The sequence below is a fragment of the Fusarium keratoplasticum genome, chromosome 1 (assembly GCF_025433545.1).
Source record: "Fusarium keratoplasticum isolate Fu6.1 chromosome 1, whole genome shotgun sequence".
NCBI classification, from domain to species: domain Eukaryota; kingdom Fungi; phylum Ascomycota; class Sordariomycetes; order Hypocreales; family Nectriaceae; genus Fusarium; species Fusarium keratoplasticum.
The window spans coordinates 6231909-6252751 of record NC_070529.1 but is presented as its reverse complement, the minus strand read 5'-3'; the positions used below and the strand labels follow the sequence as shown (position 1 = coordinate 6252751).

Sequence of the window (20843 nt, the reverse complement as noted above, 5' to 3'; positions counted from 1 at the left end):
GTGGTTGGCTCACCTCGGCTTCAACACTCTCGTCAGGGGTCATCGGCTGAAAATGAAGTATATAGCTGAACAGTCTGCAACCACCTCTCCTCTCCAACCTCAATAGCTTGGTAAACCAGCGTCTTGGCATTTTCGAACTTTTCAGTATGACTTCCAAAACTTTCAATAGTGTGGGGCCAGAGCTTGCTGCCGTTCTGCCCCCAAACGACAAACCATGGTACAAGAAACGAAACCAAGTCTTTCTCAACTTCTGCCTCATTAGTCTTTTTCTCCTTTCTTCTGGCAATGGCTACGACGGCACCATGCTTAACGGTTGTCTCGCCCTTCCGCATTGGCAGTCCTTCATGGAACATCCAACCGGGGCGTGGCTCGGGTTCATCAGCGGTGCCCAGAACCTTGGCTCTATCGTCTTCTTTCCCGTCGTCGCACACCTATCCAATCGCTTCGGTCGAAAACCAACCATCTTTATCGGCTACTTCTTCCTATGTCTCGGCGTTGGCTTGCAGACCGGGGCTATAAACCCATCCATGTTTGTTGCTTCACGAGTTGTTGTTGGCATTGCGAGCGCCTTTTTTGGCGGATGCGTGCCTCTGCTCATGACGGAAACGGCATACCCCACCCATCGTGGAGTTCTTACGAGTCTCTACATGTGTGGGTGGTATGTTGGTGAGTGCTTATATCATAGAGGACTCTGACTGCATAAGCTAACAATGTCAATGGGTTCCTTCCTTGCCGCTTGGTCTACGTTCGGTACCCGCAATTATGATAATGATTGGAGTTGGCGCATCCCATCTGTCCTACAGCTACTCCTCCCAGTAATTGTTCTTCCGGGACTGTTCCTGGTGCCCGAGTCTCCACGCTTTCTGGCCTCCAAAGAACGTTATAACGAGGCTCGCGCCTTTCTCGTCAAGTACCATGCAGAAGGTGACGAGAATTCACTTCTAGCAACATTTGAGCTTGAGGAGATCACGCGAACCATCCAGATGGAACGTGACTTTCAGAAGAGCAGCTCGTATGGGCAGATGCTTGCGACTCCTGGTAACCGCAAGAGAACCTTCATCACCGTCTTTCTGGGAGTCTTTGATCAGTGGGCTGGCCAGAATGTCGCAGGCTACTACCTCGCCCCGGTGCTCACCACCATTGGCGTTACCACAGTTACAGAACAGACTCTCGTGAACGGATTCCTCCAGATCTGGAACCTCATCTGCGCCTTGACTGGTGCATTTAACGTTGATCGTGTTGGACGTCGACCTCTTTTCTTAGCCGCCACCGCAGGCATGCTCGTCTCTTACATCCTCATCACAGCGCTTTCTGCCACCTTTGCGAAGGGAGGGTCAGCAGCGGTCGGCACCGCAGTTGTCCCATTCCTTTTCCTCATGTACGGCTGCTTCTCTCTAGCTTTCACACCCTTGATGGTGGCATACCCAGTTGAGATCTGGCAATACGACTTGCGTGCTCGTGGTCTTTCTACAATGTGGGTGTCGACTGCGGTAGCCGTCTTCTTCAACATCTTCATCAACCCAATCGCACTCGAGGCAATTGCGTGGAAGTATTACCTACTCTACGTCTTCATCCTCGCCGGCGGCGGCGTAGTCATCTATTTCACCTTCCCCGAGACGCGAGGTCACAGTCTTGAAGAGATGGCGCGAATCTTTGATGGCGACGACGCATCGCTGCCTCAAGAGGGAGTTTTGACTGAAAAGGCAATTGCGGCTGGAAATGTTCACCATGTTGACAATGCTGGCAAGGACCAAGACAAGGCGTCTCAGCCAGTCTAAATTACTTGACGCGGTGAACAAGTGGGTTGACGAGTTCCTGTGCCTCTGGTAGGGGATTGTGGAGAGAATTGGTAGTGTCTTTGTGTCGTATCGGTTGTTTGGCGAGGTAGATCTAGAGATTTCCGTATTCTTCAAGTCTCCGGTAGAAATTACTATCATCATGCCCTCAAAGCTAAAGTGTTTGTTCTATGTGGTCTAGACAGTGCTGATGTACAATGCGTGTTTCAAGGTTGTGAGTCGCAAGATTCCACGTGCAATGTAGTAGCAATCGATACCTCATTCAACACCCCCCCATATCTTGTACCATTTCCGTCGTGTATTGCCTGACTACTTCAGTTGTGCTGAGACCCAAGCTCTCTCACTCTCAAAATACTGACAAGTTTACACCATGTTTTGCTCAAATAGCGTCATGCTGCTGCATCGGAGGCTATTCATCTTCCGTCCAGTCATACAGTTCTCAGCGCATCAAGCTCGGAATTAATTCCCGGCGTCCATGCCGAGCTGAAGAGTGTTTGTAATCACACTTCGCTTTCGCGTTGGTGTTGGCCGGGGAGTTTCGGAGAACCTACCTTGTTTGCACTGTATCTTGGCAGTGGGGGTTCACAAACATCCGGAGTGCAACCGAGATATTGCCATTGCGAGATACGTACCTGTGTGGGCATCGTTTACATCCATGAATACAAGTATAAGTAGGTAAGAGCGCAAAGAGATTCTTCTTATCGCCATTGACATATAGTTTCATTTCTAATCCCTTTTGAAATCAAAATGGCATCCAAAACCCTGAGCGACCCCGTGAAAGGCGTAGGTTCTTTCTCGTCCCAATTTTGTATAATCCTTTGTCTTACCAAAATAGTTTGCCGAGATTACGGCTCAAGAGAAGTCGCTCGCGCTACCACACTTCACCGCTGAGGATGCCTTTGAGATTGGCGTCTTGATCCGGAACCGGCTGAGGGAGGTCAGCGAGAATCCTGCAGTTGTAAACATTACGCTTGCCAACAACAAGCAATTGCTCTTTCACGCCGCATCGCGACCTGGAACGGTGCCGGAGAACGACAACTGGGTGGCCCGCAAGAGGAACTTTGTGCTGAGGTTTGGATGGAGCACCTGGGCAGGTCACAATCTTTTCGACATGGGTGACGAGGAAAAGTTCAAGGCTCGATTCCAGCTTGGTGAGACGGCTGGCGATTACGCCATTCATGGTGGCGGATTCCCTGTTCGCGTTCAGAACGTCGAGGGCCCAGTTGGCGCCATTGTTGTGAGCGGACTTGCCCAGGAGGAGGATCATCAGGTCATTGTTGAGTCTTTGCAAGCCTTCTTGAATTCCACACATTGAATAAAGCAAAATCAGTCGCTTGAATTCATCAACCGCAGAATGTTTGAACGAGCTCTTGTGTTCCCTGTAGGGAAGTTGCTCAATGTCTCATACCTATGCTACATCGTCCAAGTCAGCATAATCCAAACCTTTTTGTCATCGAGCCTACAGTTGCAGCACGCAATCTTTCGTCTTCAAACGCAAATGTGTAGAAAACCGCTATTCACCCACTAAAATATGGTGTCATGTCTGTGATATCCGGAGCCACAGACCTCCCATGGTAAAACCCTGGTATGTTCGACTCTAGATGATTTTGTTGCCGCCGAAAATGCAACATTGTGAACATTGCGGATCGTGTGACCTTGTGTTTATAGAGGCTAGCACACAGAGCGGCTAAAGGTGAGGTTATCCCAAGGTTCTGCCGTTGTACAGCCAGCCGAGAGATTGACCAACGCCATGGATGTTAGCTAAGTCCGATACTCCGCGGGGCAAGTCATACGTGCACCGCCGGCGGTGCAAATAAGGTCACGTGATATATCGCACCGCCGGCGGTGCAAATAAGGGCAACGTGGTCTTATTGAACAGGGATAACACCCTTCGAATAAGGCCCTCAATTTAATCATCAACAGCTTCTATCGCCCCAATTCAATGACCAGCAGCTTCTACATTATCAATTCTATCTACAATCCCTTTCCCCTGCTCCAATGGATCCAATTGCGGCTTCTCGCTCCTTCCCCGATGATGCCCTCCCCCCCGAGGGCGAATATCACAGCCGCGAGGACCTACGCACCGCGATCAATGCCTGGGCTGCGCCGCGAGGCTATGCCTTTGTGACTGGGAGATCAAGGAAGACTCCCAATGGAAGATGCGTAGTTATCTTCAACTGTGACCGTGGAGCAGGGCGCACTCCTGCCCCCCAAGGACCCAAAGCAGCAACGGCGGCAGACCATAACGCGCCGTACGGGATGCCGCTTCTCTGTCATAGCAAAGGAGAGCCTCTGCGGCGGTATTTGGAGTCTGAGGCATCGTCCCGAGGCTGGCTTTGATAAGCATAATCATGAGCCAAGCTTCAGTCAAGTGGCACATCCAACGCTTCGTCAATTATCCCGGCAAGACGAATCAATGGTTCAACGGCTTCACGGGGCCGGCGTTGAACCAAGGGAGATTAGGTCCTACCTACGCATCAATTCAGATACACTTGCTACACAGCAGGATATCTATAATTGCATTGCACGGGGTAAGCGAGACCTCGCTCAGGGCCAAAAGCAACATACGTGCCCTTGCCAATGAGCTCGAGAGCGAGGGCTTCTGGAGTCGTCTTCGTCTCGATAATGATAGTCGAGTTACGGCAGCAATATTTGCACATCCAAAGTCACTGGGGTACCTTCAATCTTATCCCGAGGTGCTTATAATGGACTGTACGTATAAGACCAATAAGTATAAGATGCCTCTTCTCGAGATAGTTGCTGTGGATGCCTGTCAACGAACTTTCTGCGTTGCATTTGCATTCCTCAGTGGCGAGGAAGAAGATGACTATACCTGGGCCCTCGCACATCTACGGAGCATATACGAGCTTCATAAGGTGGCTCTTCCATCTGTGATACTCACAGATCGCTGCCTAGCTTGTATGAATGCAATTGCTTCTCATTCATGCTTCCCTGAGTCAATCTCGCTATTATGCTTATGGCATATTAATAAAGCTGTCTTGAGTTATTGTATGCCTGCATTCACTCAAGATAAAAGCAACCCTAAGGGGCTCGAGGAGTGGAATGAGTTCTTTGCCCTCTGGCATAAGCTTGTTGCCTCAGCAACAGAGGATATTTACGACGAGAACCTCAAAAAGCTTAAGGAGCTCTACATCCCGAAGCATATCAATGAGGTGGGCTACCTTATCCAGACCTGGCTGGATCCCTACAAGGAGCGATTTGTCAAGGCGTGGGTTGATCAATACCTCCACTTTAAGCAATATGTTACGTCACGTTGTGAGGGTATTCATAAGCTTGTTAAATCACACCTGAAGACCTCGCAAGCTGACCTCTTTGGAGCCTGGAGGATCCTCAAGCTTGTGCTGTCAAATCAGCTTGCCGAACTCGAGGCACTTCAGGCCAAGCAGCACACAAGCACGCCTCTTCAGCTATCAGGGGTATTATATAGCCATATCCGTGGCTGGATCTCACATGAAGCCTTACACAAGGTTGACTCTCAGCGGGAACGACTATTAAAAAGCATATCCCGCGTGTACAGGCGTATTCACGAGGACTCTTGGTCTGCCTTGTGCTCATACCCTTCAGCTATTGCTAGTGCGAAATGAGCCCCTTCAACTACACCATTTCCACACACATTGGCACCTCCAGCGCTCAGGGATCCCCCAGCTTCTCATCGAGCCTCACAAGTTATTTGATCGCCTAGCGGCTAATTCAACGCTGCCGGCAACGAGCACACAGCGTGAGCCCAGTACATTTGAGCTCGTTGAGAGGGCATCACAGCCAAGGGCACAACCAAAGTGTTCGAGATGTCATGAGCTTGGCCATAAGATGACCTCAAAGGCTTGCCCCTTGCGCTACGAGGATCTATTAACAGCTCCACCGGCGGCTCCAGTCCAGACTTCTACGACCACGCAGATAATAACGCATATATCTTCTCGCTCTGTGACCCGCTCTTTATCCCCGTTATCCCCATCAGGCGCCTCTATTATATCCGAGACCATTACAACAACACATATATCAACACACACGACAACTCGGGTATTATCTCCCCCGGCAGCTATGCCAATGGCTACCCCAGCCGCGCCTGCATTGCGAGCTGATGATCCTCGTGCTATCTTCCAACGATATAAGGAAGCACGAGAGGCCTGGTATGCTACGTTGCCTCGGGGAATGGTCAAGACCAACCAGCAATTTAGGAAGGCTATGAAGCTGCCTACACGTTACTCTAAAGCTGAGTATAACTGGTGCCTTGACTATAAGCAAATGGGGGAGGCATTGCAAGGAGGGAAATGGCATTAGGGACTGGACTAAGGAGGAGATGATGAGTTATCTTGATTGGGATAAGGCTGAGACTGAGCGGGTTGAATCTAATGTAGAGAAAGAGATGGCACAGGAGCCCTTTCTACAGCGGCGAGGGATGCAGCATATCTGGGATGCTGCTGAAAGGGATCGTGAATTACAGGAGGATTGGTATAGAGGCGGGAACCCCCCCACTAACATTTGTAAAATTAATATGAGATATAATTAGTATATACTATTTGAAAGAGAAAGAAAAAGGCAAATTTCCGAGTATATCATATATAACTTAATGGCTTATTTTGGTTGAGCTATGGGTGAGTTAAATGATTGTGTAATATGGGCCTGGTAGCCTTCAATTATCTATATAAGAAAATAACTATCCCTACATAAATTACTGCCTTCCTTGCCAATACCACTGCACATAGCCATTCTGATCAATATCCGCAATGTGAATCCCTGCATTCTCTAATGCTGTGACGGTTGGCTGATAGGTAGTCATCCCCACCGCCGGCGAGGGCCAAACTGTGCCCGGGATGATTACGGGCTGATTCCGATATACCTGATCTCTGGCCTGAAGGGTATGTGTACTCCAATGGGGGTTAATATCAGGGTTAACCCTCTGTTGTTGTTGCTGCAGCTGCTGATTCCAATACGCAACATGCCACTCTCCCTCAACCTGATATCCCCATGGGCGTGATAGCACAGCGATAGGCGCACCTTGAGGAGGATACTGAGTATTCTGCGCTCTCACAAGGGCTTGGGGATTCTGGGCATACAGAGCATTAGATGTGGTAGGGTCATTCGGCAATGTATGTTGAGCCCACCAATAATGCATCTGCAGAGGCTGGGCTCCCGGGTGAGGATTATTGGGGCGTTGCTCTTGCTGCTGGTTACCAGTAATGATATGCAAAGTAGCTGGGATATTTGTATTTATTGGATATACTGCCCCGGCCGGTGTTGATGTGCTATCAACGAAGATAGGGAAGTCCTGAGGGGTCTGACGTTGGTTGTGATTCCGGTTATTCATCTTCGCGATGTTATTTGAGAGAGGATGAAAGTCTCCTTCAATAGGAAAAAAAGCCTGCTTTTATATATATTAGAAGTATTGAAGTGATTCACTTCATAACCGTGCTATTCAGTTGTGCAGGTGAGGGCATCACATATTGTTCACAGCCCAAGGCAGATTGGCGCGTGGCTAATAGATTACGTTGTATCCTGAATATCTGTATACATAGAAGGCCTCGTAATCTCTTCAATTGCACGAATAGATGCTCTCTTAATAGATGAGGGAGGGATATCTCTTGATCACACACATATAAGTCGGTCTTACATAACAGATCTTATTTGCACCGCCGGCGGTGCGATATATCACGTGACCTTATTTGCACCGCCGGCGGTGCACGTATGACTTGCCACTCCGCGGCAGAGTTGCTTACCCAATATTTGTTGGATTAACCACTGCACCACTGCACAAAAAAATAGGGGCCTTAATAAGACCTATCTTTAGCTCCTAGGATAGCCCCTGCGATGGGAATATTAAGAAGAGTACTAAAGCTATAAAGGCAAGCCTGACCCCTGGGCTCTGCGCTATATGAACCATCAATCAACCATAAACCTGTATATAATACTGTCTAGAGATCTACTAAAATTATCCTTACGGCATCATGCTATAGGTTGCTTGTACTGGCGCAACCACCGTGTTGTAGAATTGTATCCGGAATTGCCCGACATTGAACTGCCTTGTCGACTTAGGACCCTGGAACGAGGACTTGATACACCTCTGAACCGCATTGCCGTATGAATCGCCTGCCTCGCGGTAGACATCGTCAAGTCTGTCGATGGCGGTATCATATTGATCTAGGATTGGAGCTGAAACGGCTTGTCCCCTCGATTCATCATGCAAGGTCTGTCGAAGCTCTTCGAAGGGTGTTTTGAGGCATAGCTCAATAAGAATCACGCCGAGCGTGAAGATGGTCTTGTTGGGAATTAGGCGGCTAAAGTCTTTTGTTGACGGCGAAAGTGGCTGATCCATCGTTGTCGGCTCGTGAAACGCATACGAGTTGGATGGGAACTGTGAAACAAGTTTCATCCCTTCGCTTCCCTCGTCGACGAAGAACTTGATCTCGTCCTGATCCCATCCTTCTCCCAGCCACGGACTGTCGCTCAGGTGAAGAACGGACCACGCAATCGAAGTGGCAATAGCATATCGCTGTTTGGCCGAGAGAGCAAGATGTGCGTGGGCCTGCCGTCTGTTCTGGTTTAGGAGCAGATGTCTCAGCGAAATTGTCCTGGTAAGGCCCGATAGCTCTTCCGAGTGTTGGTTGAGGGAAAAGTGCGAGAACTGCTGGTCCTTGTCGGCCTCTGGGTCTCGGAGACAACCAGTAATACACCACGGAGCGCATTGTGTTCGGACTTGGCCACACAAATTTGCAATAAACTGTGCTGGCGGTGGCGGCGGTGGAGTCGTATCCTGGACTATTTTGATGAGCGATCAAATAGTAAAACTCGGGGTTTTCTTTGAGGCCTACCAGGTTGAGGAGTTGTCGAGTGAGTGCGATATGGTAGTCGATAGATCATGTCAAGAAGACTGGATGGAGAAGAAGACTTGGCCTTGGCCCTAGCAGGACTAGTAGTGACTGTCTTTGTGTTTCCTTTTGGCGTGACGTGGAATTTCCGCCATGAGTGTTCCGATTCTGGATGCGTCTCATATGACAATCCTGCAGAAAAAGCCGATTGATAGCGCAAAGGGCCCAAATTCCAGTCTAGGTCTATGGTTGCTTGATGAGATGATGGGCAGTTGCACTGCAAAGCAGATTTTAGTGCTCTGTGGAAAGATCTCAGACATGATCGGATCGAGTCGCAATGCTTCGGATTGAATCCCCTGATGAGGGCTTGGACTTGGCGAGTGTCATCTTCGGTAGATACCTCGGTCCGTTCAAGACAGTTCCTCAGGTCTTGGTTCCACTTCCTGAGGTCATCGATAAGGGATCGGTTCTTCTTTGAGGCAAACGAGCGCTTTACTCGACGCCACTCCCATAGAGCCCTGTCCGGATCACCTGTCCACCGAGGCTGTAGTAGAACATATTAGATTGAGCTCTTAACTGATAGCTTCAGCACGCTACATGCGGTGTGACAAGGCATCTTGCCCTTGATGGAGGGTTGAAGTAGCGGGACTGATAGTTTCAACACACCTTGCACTTTTGTCAAGGAAGACATAACTTGAGCTGAAAAAATACTCACCTTGCCATTAATATCAATGTCTAGATCTCTCAGTAACTTCGACGTTCTCTCGTCCATTGCCTTGATGATGACGATGAGGTCCTGGTGGATGCCGGGAAACTTGGCACCGAGACATTCCTGTAGCTCGTCCACAGAAGGATTTTCCAGTCCAATGTTGCGAAGAGTTATCTCCAGTTGACTCTTTTGCATAGTCAAGTCGGCACGGAGAGTCTGAATGGCGACGTAGTAGTTTTGGTGAGTCTCGAAGGGCTCGGCATACTTCTCCAATGCCCAGATGGCAATGGGAATGCCGCCAAGGACGAGGCCTGCGACCTCAGCCATGACATGAACGCTGTAAAGATCCTCAGCGCTACGAAAACGACAGCCGCTACGACTGGGAGCCGCGGCGGTTTAACGTTCGTTGAAGAGGGATGACGGGCGACTCGGTGAGGGAGATTGATGGTGGCCCCGCTGCGTTTCGGCATATCAGGCTCTGACTAGGCTGTGTGCGCCTCATTTTTTGTTGGACAGTGATTGGATGAAGGATCAGTTCACTGCATGAGCTAATAACAAAACAGTTCTCAGAGGTTAGCAACCCCTCTTTTACCGAGGGTTCTCTCCAAAGACCAGAGGTTACGGCCATTCTACGACATTTGATGTGGGAAGCTTGCCCATCAGATTATTCTTCAACTCAACCGCCATGGAGGCCGTTCGAGCCAATGAAACGACGCCGTCACTCTCCAAGTCATTTAATGAGTGTATACGGCTATTCCAGACTTTCCTGTTAGCACTCCACGACGAGAATTGTCGTGTGGTGCGGCTGAAGCAGGTTGATCTCACCGAGATATCGGACCAGTGTGGAAGAGCCAAAATCTGGGGAGACCAGATGAGAGCAGATCTTCCAGAGAGGGCTCGAGGCTCACTAGCTGACACACTCAGGCACGACAATGATCTCAAAGGCTTGGTTGAGGCTATTTTCATGCGACTAGGTGGACTCCTCCGCCAAGGCAAGTAGATAGATCAACGCAACTGGGACATTTATCTGACCCTGTTCCAGCAACATTTATCGCCGAGAAAAAGTACGACCCCGTTCTCGGGTCAGACCACGATTCAATCAGCAGCGTCAGCGCCGACGACTCGGATACTGGCTCCGACTCTGGTTCAGATGGTGATGACCAACCTCGGCATAATAGGATGCCAAAGATCCGTCTACTCGTTCAGCAAATCACAGATCAGATTCGGTCGCTATATGACCTGTCCTCCTTGCTTCGGCGGCCCAGGATAGCAGACAAATACATTCGCTCTGTCAGTTCCAAGTCACACACAGCCGCATCGGACACGCTGCCGCTCATGGTTTGCTTCAGCAAGTTAGATGAGAGTCACGCCATAGAAAAGATACTGCAGTGGCGCGGCTTGACCAAGAGCGGGCAGAGCCTCAACTGTGAGAATGAGCCCCCTGCTGAAGAGAGACACAGCTTGGCAACTGACGAGGTCGGTAACATTCTGTGGTACTGCCAACGACTCGCAAGGGCGAACACGAGGCGCCGAGAGCAGCTTCGGTACTGGGCCGATCATCCGTATGTTTCCACGCAGGACAAAGACACCTCGTCCCAGACCTTGCCGGTCTTGGTAAAGCCTCCTGTCAAAGCATCAGAAATCAAGGAGGAGTTAGGAAGCCAGGCATCCACTCTCAAACTGCCGAGCGTCAAGTTCCCGCCAGCAGGCCCAACGTCAACCGTGTCCAAGCAGAGCTTCTCCACAGCTACCGCCTCAGATGTCCACGATACCAAGACAAATGCTCGGCCGCGGACAATCTACACTCCCACGAATGTTGGCCAAGGCAGGTCCAACGCTGTCCCGGACCCCCCCAAGACGGACGGCAAAGCGACCTTTCCATGTCCGTACTGTGGAATTACCCTCGATTCTAGCGAGATGCAGAGGAGGCAGTCGTGGAAGTACATTGAGTCCTATCACGCATTAGTTAGACCCTACTAACCACACCCATAGGCGCCATGTATTCCGTGATCTCCGTCCATACATCTGCACATTCGAACACTGCCAGAATCCTGACAAGTTGTACGTCAGCCGCCACGAGTGGATATACCACGAGCTCCAGATTCACCGGCGCAAGTATGTCTGCAAAGAGTGCCCCAAGACATCTTCTAGCAGGACGGAAATGTTAGCACATGTCCAGGAGCACTATGGAGAATCAATCTCACCGGCGCATTTGGATGTGATCCTGAATCTCTGCGATCAACAAGATGATGGTATGAATGGTGAGAAAGAGGAATGCCTAGTGTGTGGAGAGGAGCTCTCGTTTCTGGCGTTGCAGGGACATTTGGCCATGCATATGGAGGATATGGCTCTCTTCATCTTGCCCAACACCCAAGAAGATCAGGACTTGGGGGGAACCAACGACTCGGTGCAAGTGGAAAAACTCAGCCATTCCAGGTCGCAGATAAGCAGCCTCGGCTTTTCTGCACCTGGAGATTATGGACAGAACCCAGCCGACTTCTCCAAGCTACTCACCAGCGAGGAAGCGGGGTATAGCTCCAAGCTTACCCACTGGAAAGTTACTCACGATCCAGAAGTGGCATCGTTGAACGCCCTGGTCCAACAACTGGGAGACCAGGACGAGAAAGTCAGACATGCTGCTGTTAAAGCCTTGGGCAGCCAGCCAGCTTTGCCATATGAGATCAGCGAAGCCATGGGGGCAAGATTGGAATGCCGGGACCGTAATGGCCTGACGGTGCTATCGTGGGCCGCCAAGAATGGCCATGAGGTCACCTTCGAGCGACTCATCGAGAAGGGGGCCGATTTTGAGTCCAAGGACTGGTATGGCCACACGATTCTACATTGGGCCACCTTGGGTGGAAACGAGGCCATCGTCAGAATGCTGCTTGAGTTAGGAGCTAATGTTAACTCCAGGGATGACGATGGAGAGTCGCCCTTACATTGCGCCGCCCGGGGTGGGAATGAGGCCATCGTCAGAATGCTGCTTGAGTTAGGAGCTAATGTTAACTCCAGGAATGACGATGGAGAGCCGCCCCTATATTGCGCCGCCTGGGGTGGGAATGAGGCCATTGCTAGAATGCTGCTTGAGTTAGGAGCTGATGTTAACTCTAGGAGTGATAGTGGAGAGTCGCCCCTATATTGCGCCGCCCGGGGTGGGGATGAGGCCATCGTCAGAATGCTGCTTGAGTTGGGAGCCGATTTTAAGTCCAAGACTAAGGATGGAAAGTCACCTCTACATTTCGCCGCCTGGAATGGAAACGAGGCCATCGTCCGAATGCTGCTTGAGTTAGGAGCCGATTTTGAGTCCAAGACTGAGGATGGAAAGTCACCTCTGCATTTCGCCGCCTCGGATGGAAACGAGGCTGTCGTCAGAATGCTGCTTGAGTTGGGAGCCGATTTTGAGTCCAAGACTGAGGATGGAAAGTCACCTCTACATTACGCCGCCTGGAATGGAAACGAGGCCATCGTCCGAATACTCCTGGAGATAGGAGCTGACGCCCAAATGAAAGACAACAGGGGCGACACGGCGCTGTCACTAGCCACCAGGAACGGCGATGAGGCCATCATCCAGCTTTTGCAGCAGCATGCGGACTCCCCAGCGAGTCGCCAGTCGTCCGAGGCCTACCATTCAGTTCCGTATAATGCTGGGGACGTCACCGCTGGCATCTCTTCTGCCGAGATCAACCTCAACTCTGTGCCTACTCTCTACAAGAAGGTTGGGCAAGATTGGCATGCCGTCTTTAACCCCAAACTGCAACGAGATCTCGACGTCGATCTAGTCCACGTACTTGAACATTCCTTTCCTGTCACCAGCGTGCGGTTCAGTCACGATGGCATGCACATAGCGACTAGCAGTCACCGCACAGCCCGAATTTTCGACATACAGACTGGTGAGCAGGTGTGTGTCCTGGATCACAATACTCCCCATACGGACCAGAGTATATATATAAGCAGCGTGACCTTCAGCCCTGATGATAACTACCTGGCTACGGGTGGCGATCATGGTATGGTTTGCGTGAGTCAATTTCCTGCCTGTATCCAGCTTCAACTTAACTAAATACTGACATGGCCAGTTGTGGGACATCGAATCTGGTACAGTCTTAGCCCAACTCGAGGGGCGTAAGGGGGACATCCACGCGATAGAATTCTCTCCTGATGGAAGAAGTATTATTTCAGGTGCTAGCGATGGGACTGTCCGTTTGTGGGATGTCAACACCCGGGCTAACACCCGTACCCTCTCCACCGGAGACATGATCGTATCCATCACCTTTTCACCCGATATGCAACTTATCGCTTCAGGGTCAGAAGACGCAAGCATAACGGTCTGGGAAACCAGCACAGGTGCACGTCTGATGCGCCTTGAAGGCCCTGAAGGGCACAGAAACCCTGTTCTTTCGGTCGCCTTCTCGCCCGACGGCGAGACCCTTGTCTCAGCCAGCTTCGACCAAACTATCAAGGTGTGGCATCTCGGCATGCCCATTCAACCTCAAAGCACATGGGAAGTGAAGTGTATCAAGACTATCCAAGGTCACACAAACATTCTCAACTCTGTTACATTCACCCCTGACGGAAACGGGCTGCTCTCCGGGTCTAGGGATAGTAGTTTGCAGTTCTGGGATACAAAAACAGGCATGGCACTATTCAGGCTTCAAGGCCATATGGATACAATTTATTCGGTTGCCGTTAGCCCCGGGGGAGGCATCTTCGCCACTGCCTCTGCCGACGGGGAGGCTCGTGTTTGGTTGTACGGTCCGTACGAGGCAGAGGGAACCTAGCATAGGGGATAGCCTTTCCGAGTCCTCGGCTGAAGAAGCGCTTGCCTTGTCCCAGGAGGAATTCGAATAGCTTATGTAGATAATAGATAGGACAGCGACATGCAAATATTGATGTTAAAAGCAGCCGGTAAATCAAGCAAGAGTCTGGGCTTACCCTACGAGGTTCACCATGCCGCATTGCCGCGCCCAAGGAAGTCATAAGACGTTCATACGATACAGGAGACTCCAGAAAAAAGAATTTAGGGCTCCATGATAGTTTAAGAACGCCAATCGGCTTGTTGCATAAACCGTCTGGGCACTGACATGAGAGCCCGTAACCCCAGAGATCAACGAAGGGTAATGAAATATACGGGCTCTGCCCTAACAGTAGTTGCCGGATTCGAGTAGTGATAATCGCCGGGAAATGAGAATAACTGATGCCACATCTGTAAACAGCCGAGAAACAAATCCTCAACCGTAGATGGTGTTGAAGAAGGCGCAAGACAAGAAGTGAAACAAGCAACACTTGGCCGGGACCTTTTCGGGGATGATTCGGTTTCTATTAATTTAAGGTGACTTTAAATCAGGCAGTTCTCGTATCAAAGAATGATGAGGAAACATAAACATCGGGGAAATCGACTTGCCAGTCTAACTCGTAATGCCTCCTCACGATGGCTTCGCCGCGAGTTCCCTAACGTTAGGCAGCGCCACAGCCTTGAAACAAGTCGACAGAATACGCGCCAACTTTTTGAGTGAAGCGTGGCCAACTAAACTTCCCAGTCTACTCTTGTCATACACTATCAAGCTCAGTGTCACACCCCATGCACGCCACCACCACCCTGTCTGAAACGCCAACTCCCGGCTGCTGTACTACCCAAGGCAGAGCTATTCTCAACACCACTAAGACGCCGCCACTTCAGCCATACGCGTGTCCAGCGCGGCTTAGAGCTGCGGCCAGCTCCCGTCGGGTGGCTTGGGTGGGAGCTCCCAGCTGAGCTCCTGTTCCCCAGCAACTAGGTCGGCTGAGCTCCTTCAGGCAGCAAGATCTCGGGCGGTCAGATCTAGGACTAGGAAGACCCTTGTTGGGTGGAAAGTAGGTTCAGGCACCAGACCTGTTAGAAATTGCTTCAACGTTTACTCTTTTCCAACATGACTCGTAGAGGCAGACAGCTGTTGAGGCGGTTTGAACGGAACGTCACCCTGTTTACCCGAATTCACCCGTATTTCACTTAGGGATTGTTTACTCAGCAAAATCCAACATATCCATTAATCCTATCCATAAGCCATCATAGCCATCGCGGCCATATCATCATACTGTATAGACTAATGCATGGAGGCATGTACAGTGCGCCTCAGATTACCAGTCCAAAACCATCATATGTATGCAACCCAACATTAAAACAGAGCAGCCAAGACGAGAGGCAGGGCGTAGACCAGGGCCATGTTGATGATGGAACCGTGGCCGGCCGTGTTGGCAGGAGTGGTGCTGCTGCCGCCATCACCTGAGCCCGAGCCCGAGCCCGAGTCTCCGGAACCAGAGTCGGAACCGGAACCCGAGTCGCTGCCGGAGCCAGAGCCGGAATCAGAGCCAGAGCCCGATCCAGAGCCGGAGTCTGAACCAGAGCCAGAGCCAGAGCCACCGGAACCTGAGTCGGAGTCGGAGTCAGAGCCACCAGACCCAGATCCAGAACCGCCAGAACCGCCAGAGCCCCCTTCCTTGTCATCACCATCCTCATCATCACCAGAGCTGCCACCGCTGCCACCACTATCACCAGAACCACCCCGGCTTCCAGAAGATCCAGACCCAATATCCGAAATCCTAGCCTTGGCAACAGTCAACTCAAAAGGCTGCTCACCACACTCCTGGACCATCTGAATCTTGGGCTTGTTGTTGGTCGCCTGGAAGCTGTTGCTAGTGAGATCCTGGAACTTGCCGTCCGTCTCCTGCAGCTCCGAGTTGTACACATCCGAGCCGTCCACCATCATCTTGAAGATACACCCCTTGACCACCTGGTTGACCTCGGTCTTGTCGGAGCTGGAGCCCGCGGGCTTCTGCACCTTGACCGAGGCGACCACGCGGACGTAGTCGTCCTTAGGGATGTCGAGGGGTGACTCGACGTTGATGGTGCAGTCGGCCTTGGAGTTGGGTTTGGGGGAGAGGACACTGCTTTTGTTAGTCAAATGCGGGAGTGACATGGGGGATGAGACTTACATGACCTTCTTTCCACCGACCGTGTCAAAATTGGCGTTCTGACCAGGCTTGGCTTCGTCAAGAGGAAGGTCGATGGACTTGTTTGTCGCAGCAGCAGTAGCAACAGTCGTGAACGAAGTCTTGTCTCCAGAACCTCCAGCAGTCTTCGTCGCTACGGCGGTCTCCTCGGCGTCATCATCATCATCACTGCTACCCGTGGTGGCCGGGGTATCATCATCGTCCGTCCCCGTCGTCTCGCTGCTATCAGTCTCCTCAGGCTTGTCATCGTCCGTCGCAGTAGCTTCACCATCATCATCGTTGCCTGTCGTGGCGTCCGGGCTCTGGTACGAGGGGTTGGTGGCAGCACCAGTAGGCTCTTCTGTGGGCGAGATCGTCTTGTGTTCGACATCTTCGGTATTCGTAGGCTCGGGCGCCTCGGTATCGGAACCTCCAGTCTCTTGAGGTGTCTCTGCAGGTGTCTCTGCAGGTGTCTCTGCAGGCGTCTCTGCAGGCGTCTCTGCAGGTGTCTCTGCAGGTGTCTCTGCAGGTGTCTCTTCAGGTGTCCCGGTCTCCCCTGATCCTCCAGTTTCTTCAGGGGTATCGTCGTCGCCATCCCCCGTCTCAACGGTCGGCTCGGGCTCGGGCTCAGCATCACCGGTGGGCTTAGTGTCTTCGCCGCCGGAGGATCCTGTAGGGGCGGGCTCATCATCGTCTGTTGGTGTTGTAACGGCCGGAGTTAGCGTAACTGTTCCATCATAATCTGCAGGCGGCCGAGCCTCAGGTGTCTGTGTACCAGGCGCCTGGGTAGTAGGTGCCTGTGTCTCAGGCTCCGCGGCTGTCGTCGTCAGGTCCGCTGGAGCCTCGGAAGGCTCACCTGGAGTTTCTGACGGGGTTTCCGCGGGCCCCTCCGTAGCAGCTTCGGGCGGAACTTCTGGAGCTTCCGAGGGAGTTTCAGAAGGATCTTCGGGAGCAGGCTCAGAGGGTCCTTCACGAGCCCCGCCGGGCACTTCTGGTTCTGGTTCCCCTGAAGGCACTTCCGGACCTTCCTCAGCACCTGTTGGTGACACCTCAGGCGGCGTATCATCGGGTAATGGCTCACTTTGTGTTGGCTGTTTAGGCTGGGGTTCAGGTTCCGTATTGGCGGGGACGTCGCCGCCAGCGTCGCCGCCAGTCTCTCCGCTTCCGGTGTCATCGCGTGTGACGATATCCGGAGCTGGGGCCCCAGTGTCGGCAGCCGTTTGGGCTAGACCCTTGACGGCGAGAAGGCCCAGGATAAGGCCGCTTGAGGGACGCATGGTGTTGACTTGTGCGTTCTGAGGATGGCTTAGGGATTGCCAAAGATCAAAGAGCGAACCGTAGATGTCTTGTCAGGAGTTGTCACCGATCACCAGTCAGGGCTGGACCTCGCCTCTATATATACCTCTCCTCCCCAACTTTCCCTAGCAACGGCAACCCCGCCCTATGAGTTGTCGTCTCAGTAGGCGAGGTTTTGAGGCTTAGAGCTGAAAGGCCCATGATGCGAGCTGAGGCAACACACCCCTAGTGCCAACTTTGGAGCGGTAGCACGGCAGCCACCATGCCAATGGGTGGGTCCCCCCAGCGTCTAGGGCTGAAGGATCGGTGAGAAATGGCCTCAGTGTTTGCTTCTGGGGTCCAATGACAGCATTGTCAGCTGTCCATTCGCCCACCTCTGCTCCACAGGGCTTCAGTACTTTCCAAAGCATGTTTCCCAACCTCGCCGGCAGATAAACCACAACGAGAACAACGCAAGAGGGCTGGACCTGCCGCGGGGGGCTTTGCGACGCCATGGTTGGGTTGCCTCTTTGTTGTGGTGGACGCCACGGAGATGCAGGTTATCACTAGTCCAGTAGCCAAAGCAAGCCACGCCACTTGTAGGTCGCCGACTAGAAAGCCACATCGCCGCTTTTTGACGGATGCTCGAGAGACGGCTGAAGGGAGAGGTCTTGGCATGGCCAAGTCAACCTTGCACTATGGACTAGACCGCACAGTGTCTCTAGGCGAGGCAGCCTTCAGTGGATTCTAGGCCATCCAAGGGCTGTCGCGGTTATGGTAAGCTGGTACACAACCCGTCTCAGCGCTGGGGCCCAGGACCTCTCAGACGCCCGGTAATTCGTTTAAGCTTATGCGGCTAGCATCAATGTTTATTTACCCTTGTCAGACAGGCTACAGCCAAACAAGGTCTAGAGCTGTGTGAACGAAGGCTTTGCTCACCAGGTCTCGAACCCGGGTGGGCCTCTTGAAGCGGCACGGAGGAGACCCGCGCCTCCGACCAAGGGTTTTGTCAAGGAAACTCTCAGAGGAGTAACAATAAGCGAGAAGCCATTGGAGAAGAGCCTTGCGAGAAGCTGTCACCTCGGAACGAGGCTCCCAGGAACGAGCCTCGCTTGGAAGTGCAAAAGCGAGCCTTGCAGTTCTGAGACAGATAGACGTACACATGCAAAGACCCAAGCTGAAAGGTTCCCCAGATATCATGCACAGAATTCAAACAGGTAAAGTGCTCACTCAATTGTCGTCACAAGATGCCTCTCGCAGAATCTCACCCACCATGAAGTTGTGATCTGACTATTTATTCTCTTCTGAGAAATGACTGATTCACGAGCAACCCAAAGAAGCACGCCAAGACTGCCAAGAATCGCACCTCCCGAGAGACCAGCCCAGACCCCAGGTCTTCCGGATCAACACCGATCAGCCAGCATCTCGGTTCGGTTGTCAGCCCTACCAGTTCACGAATTACCACCAATCACCACCAAATTCTTGACCCCATGGAACCTCGTCTGTCAATAATATGCACTTTGGTATTGCCAGCCGCGGACGTGGCTGGCAGTCAGCAACGCCTTGCATTACTTACCTGAAGCCCGCAGGTTTGAAGTAGGGCAGCAGATGCGGTTGCCGCGGCTGTACGTCAGAGTGTAAACAAGCAGACCAGGTTTCGCCTTGTGGGCGCAAGCCAAAGGCTGGCTGACTGACGTCCCATGTTGAGCTTAATGGCCTCAAGAGGCCTCAAGAATTGAGAACGCAATCAGCTTCCAGAATACGACTAATGCCAAGGGCAACGCAAAAGTGATGAGTGACCATTCATGAGTCATCCACATCCTGTTCGTTTCCTTCCTCTTGGTATGGGGAGGGGATAGACGACTCTCTCTTAAGCCACTTGAGCTGCGGCTGGCCAGAGCTATTACCTATTCCATCAGGCCATAGGGTAATTGCTGTGGAGATTACGCAGGGAGAGAACGAGAGAACAATTCATCCAAGACAAGTCAATGAATTCCTGTTTTGTCGGTATCGACTCAAGAGTCATGCAAACTCGAGGTGGTGTAACTTATGATCTCAACCAACAAGCCCAGGTGCATCAACCGATCAGAGAAGCAAAGAGTCTCTTTTATTCAAAGGCACCATCAGCGGCCAATTCAACAGTTCCAGTGGGGGAGCGTCTTGTTCCTGTCCGCGTACTTGTTCACTTCGCATCCTCCCCCTTGAACCACATAGTTAGGCTTGTGTTCCCACATGTTTAGACCTTCCCGCACGGCCGAGCCCACTCACATGGCATTTCTCCTCTCTTGGAGATGGTAGGATACGTCTTGGGCGGCTCCGAACTTCCCCGTCTACATCACAGTTAGCCTGCTTCAGTCTTGTATAGGGTTGGAAAGATGCGTACCCGGGTCGGTGGGAATATGGCCGGGTGTCCTCGCCGTCATCCACCGGATGGGGAATGGGATCAGGCTTCACTGGGTACGGTCGCTCAACTTGCTGGTCTATATACATCATTAGTTCTACGTCCATCTTTCCAACACTTTGCACTTACGGATGGGGACATATCCAGTGTATTTTGGCAATTTATCCGTCAGTTGAGGTCCTACCCTGTAGCGAAAGTGAGGGTGATGGGGATGATGAGGGCGTTCGAGGTGGTGAGGACGGTGAGGGTGGTAAAGATGATCCACCGCGTCATGAGGCCGGAAAGGACGGCCGAGAGGCTTGTGGTGAGAGTCAAGCGGCAGCACGCACTCAGCCCTGACATGAGACTTGCTGTAGCTCGTCGAACAGCTGATACCACTAATAACCTTGGAAGTCGCATCAACAACGAACTCAGACTCGCTCACACGGAGGGTTCCATGGCCGTAGTCATCAACGTTGAACTCGACATCGAGCTTGAGATCCGAGATGGTAAGCTTGTTGCTGCAAGCTGCGCAGTGAAACTTCTTGTCGTTCTCCTCAATGTCATAGACAGTTGTAAGAACAGTGTCGGTGATCTTGCTCTTTTCAAAGATGACGGCGAGCCTCTGGGCTTCAGATGGGGCTGTGTCCTTTGCCCCACAGAATGCGGCGAACGCGAGGAGGACGATACCAAGGGTGAGCACCATGGTGAGGGCTATTATCTTTTTGCGGGGCCGGGATGCGGAATGCTGTGATGTTTTTTCACCAGAAGATTCTTTCATCCGAGTTTGCGGACGACGTCTAATCAACTGGGAAAAGCCGGGGATTTATACCTAGAACCTGGTGATTGAGATGAGAACAGATTGCCTCATAGACTCAACAAGAACGCGAATTAGA

General features: G+C 51.7%; 6 protein-coding genes across 6 annotated transcripts; 3 read left to right on the top strand and 3 right to left on the bottom strand.

Annotated features, from left to right (window-relative positions):
* Positions 1-146: 146 nt before the first annotated feature.
* Positions 147-1778, top strand: NCS57_00184800 (MFS domain-containing protein; the record flags this gene model as incomplete). The annotated part of the gene is made up of 2 exons (XM_053051897.1): positions 147-666; positions 817-1778. The coding sequence occupies 2 exons, from the start codon at positions 147-149 to the stop codon at positions 1776-1778; spliced, it is 1482 nt and encodes a 493-aa protein (XP_052920412.1).
* A 765-nt stretch (positions 1779-2543) lies between these two features.
* On the top strand, positions 2544-3111 carry NCS57_00184700 (uncharacterized protein; the record flags this gene model as incomplete). The annotated part of the gene is made up of 2 exons (XM_053051896.1): positions 2544-2579; positions 2632-3111. 2 exons carry the CDS (start codon positions 2544-2546, stop codon positions 3109-3111), a joined length of 516 nt encoding a protein of 171 aa, XP_052920411.1.
* Positions 3112-7749: 4638 nt separating this feature from the next.
* NCS57_00184600 (uncharacterized protein) lies at positions 7750-9656 on the bottom strand (the record flags this gene model as incomplete). The annotated part of the gene is made up of 3 exons (XM_053051895.1): positions 7750-8570; positions 8624-9164; positions 9336-9656. 3 exons carry the CDS (start codon positions 9654-9656, stop codon positions 7750-7752), a joined length of 1683 nt encoding a protein of 560 aa, XP_052920410.1.
* Positions 9657-10014: 358 nt separating this feature from the next.
* On the top strand, positions 10015-14104 carry NCS57_00184500 (C2H2-type domain-containing protein; the record flags this gene model as incomplete). Its single annotated transcript, XM_053051894.1, has 4 exons — positions 10015-10072; positions 10372-11269; positions 11322-13344; positions 13403-14104. 4 exons carry the CDS (start codon positions 10015-10017, stop codon positions 14102-14104), a joined length of 3681 nt encoding a protein of 1226 aa, XP_052920409.1.
* A 1374-nt stretch (positions 14105-15478) lies between these two features.
* NCS57_00184400 (uncharacterized protein) lies at positions 15479-17569 on the bottom strand (the record flags this gene model as incomplete). The annotated part of the gene is made up of 2 exons (XM_053051893.1): positions 15479-16247; positions 16296-17569. The coding sequence occupies 2 exons, from the start codon at positions 17567-17569 to the stop codon at positions 15479-15481; spliced, it is 2043 nt and encodes a 680-aa protein (XP_052920408.1).
* Positions 17570-19702: 2133 nt separating this feature from the next.
* Positions 19703-20653, bottom strand: NCS57_00184300 (uncharacterized protein; the record flags this gene model as incomplete). Its single annotated transcript, XM_053051892.1, has 4 exons — positions 19703-19767; positions 19836-19897; positions 19951-20047; positions 20098-20653. 4 exons carry the CDS (start codon positions 20651-20653, stop codon positions 19703-19705), a joined length of 780 nt encoding a protein of 259 aa, XP_052920407.1.
* Between the last annotated feature and the right edge of the window lie 190 nt (positions 20654-20843).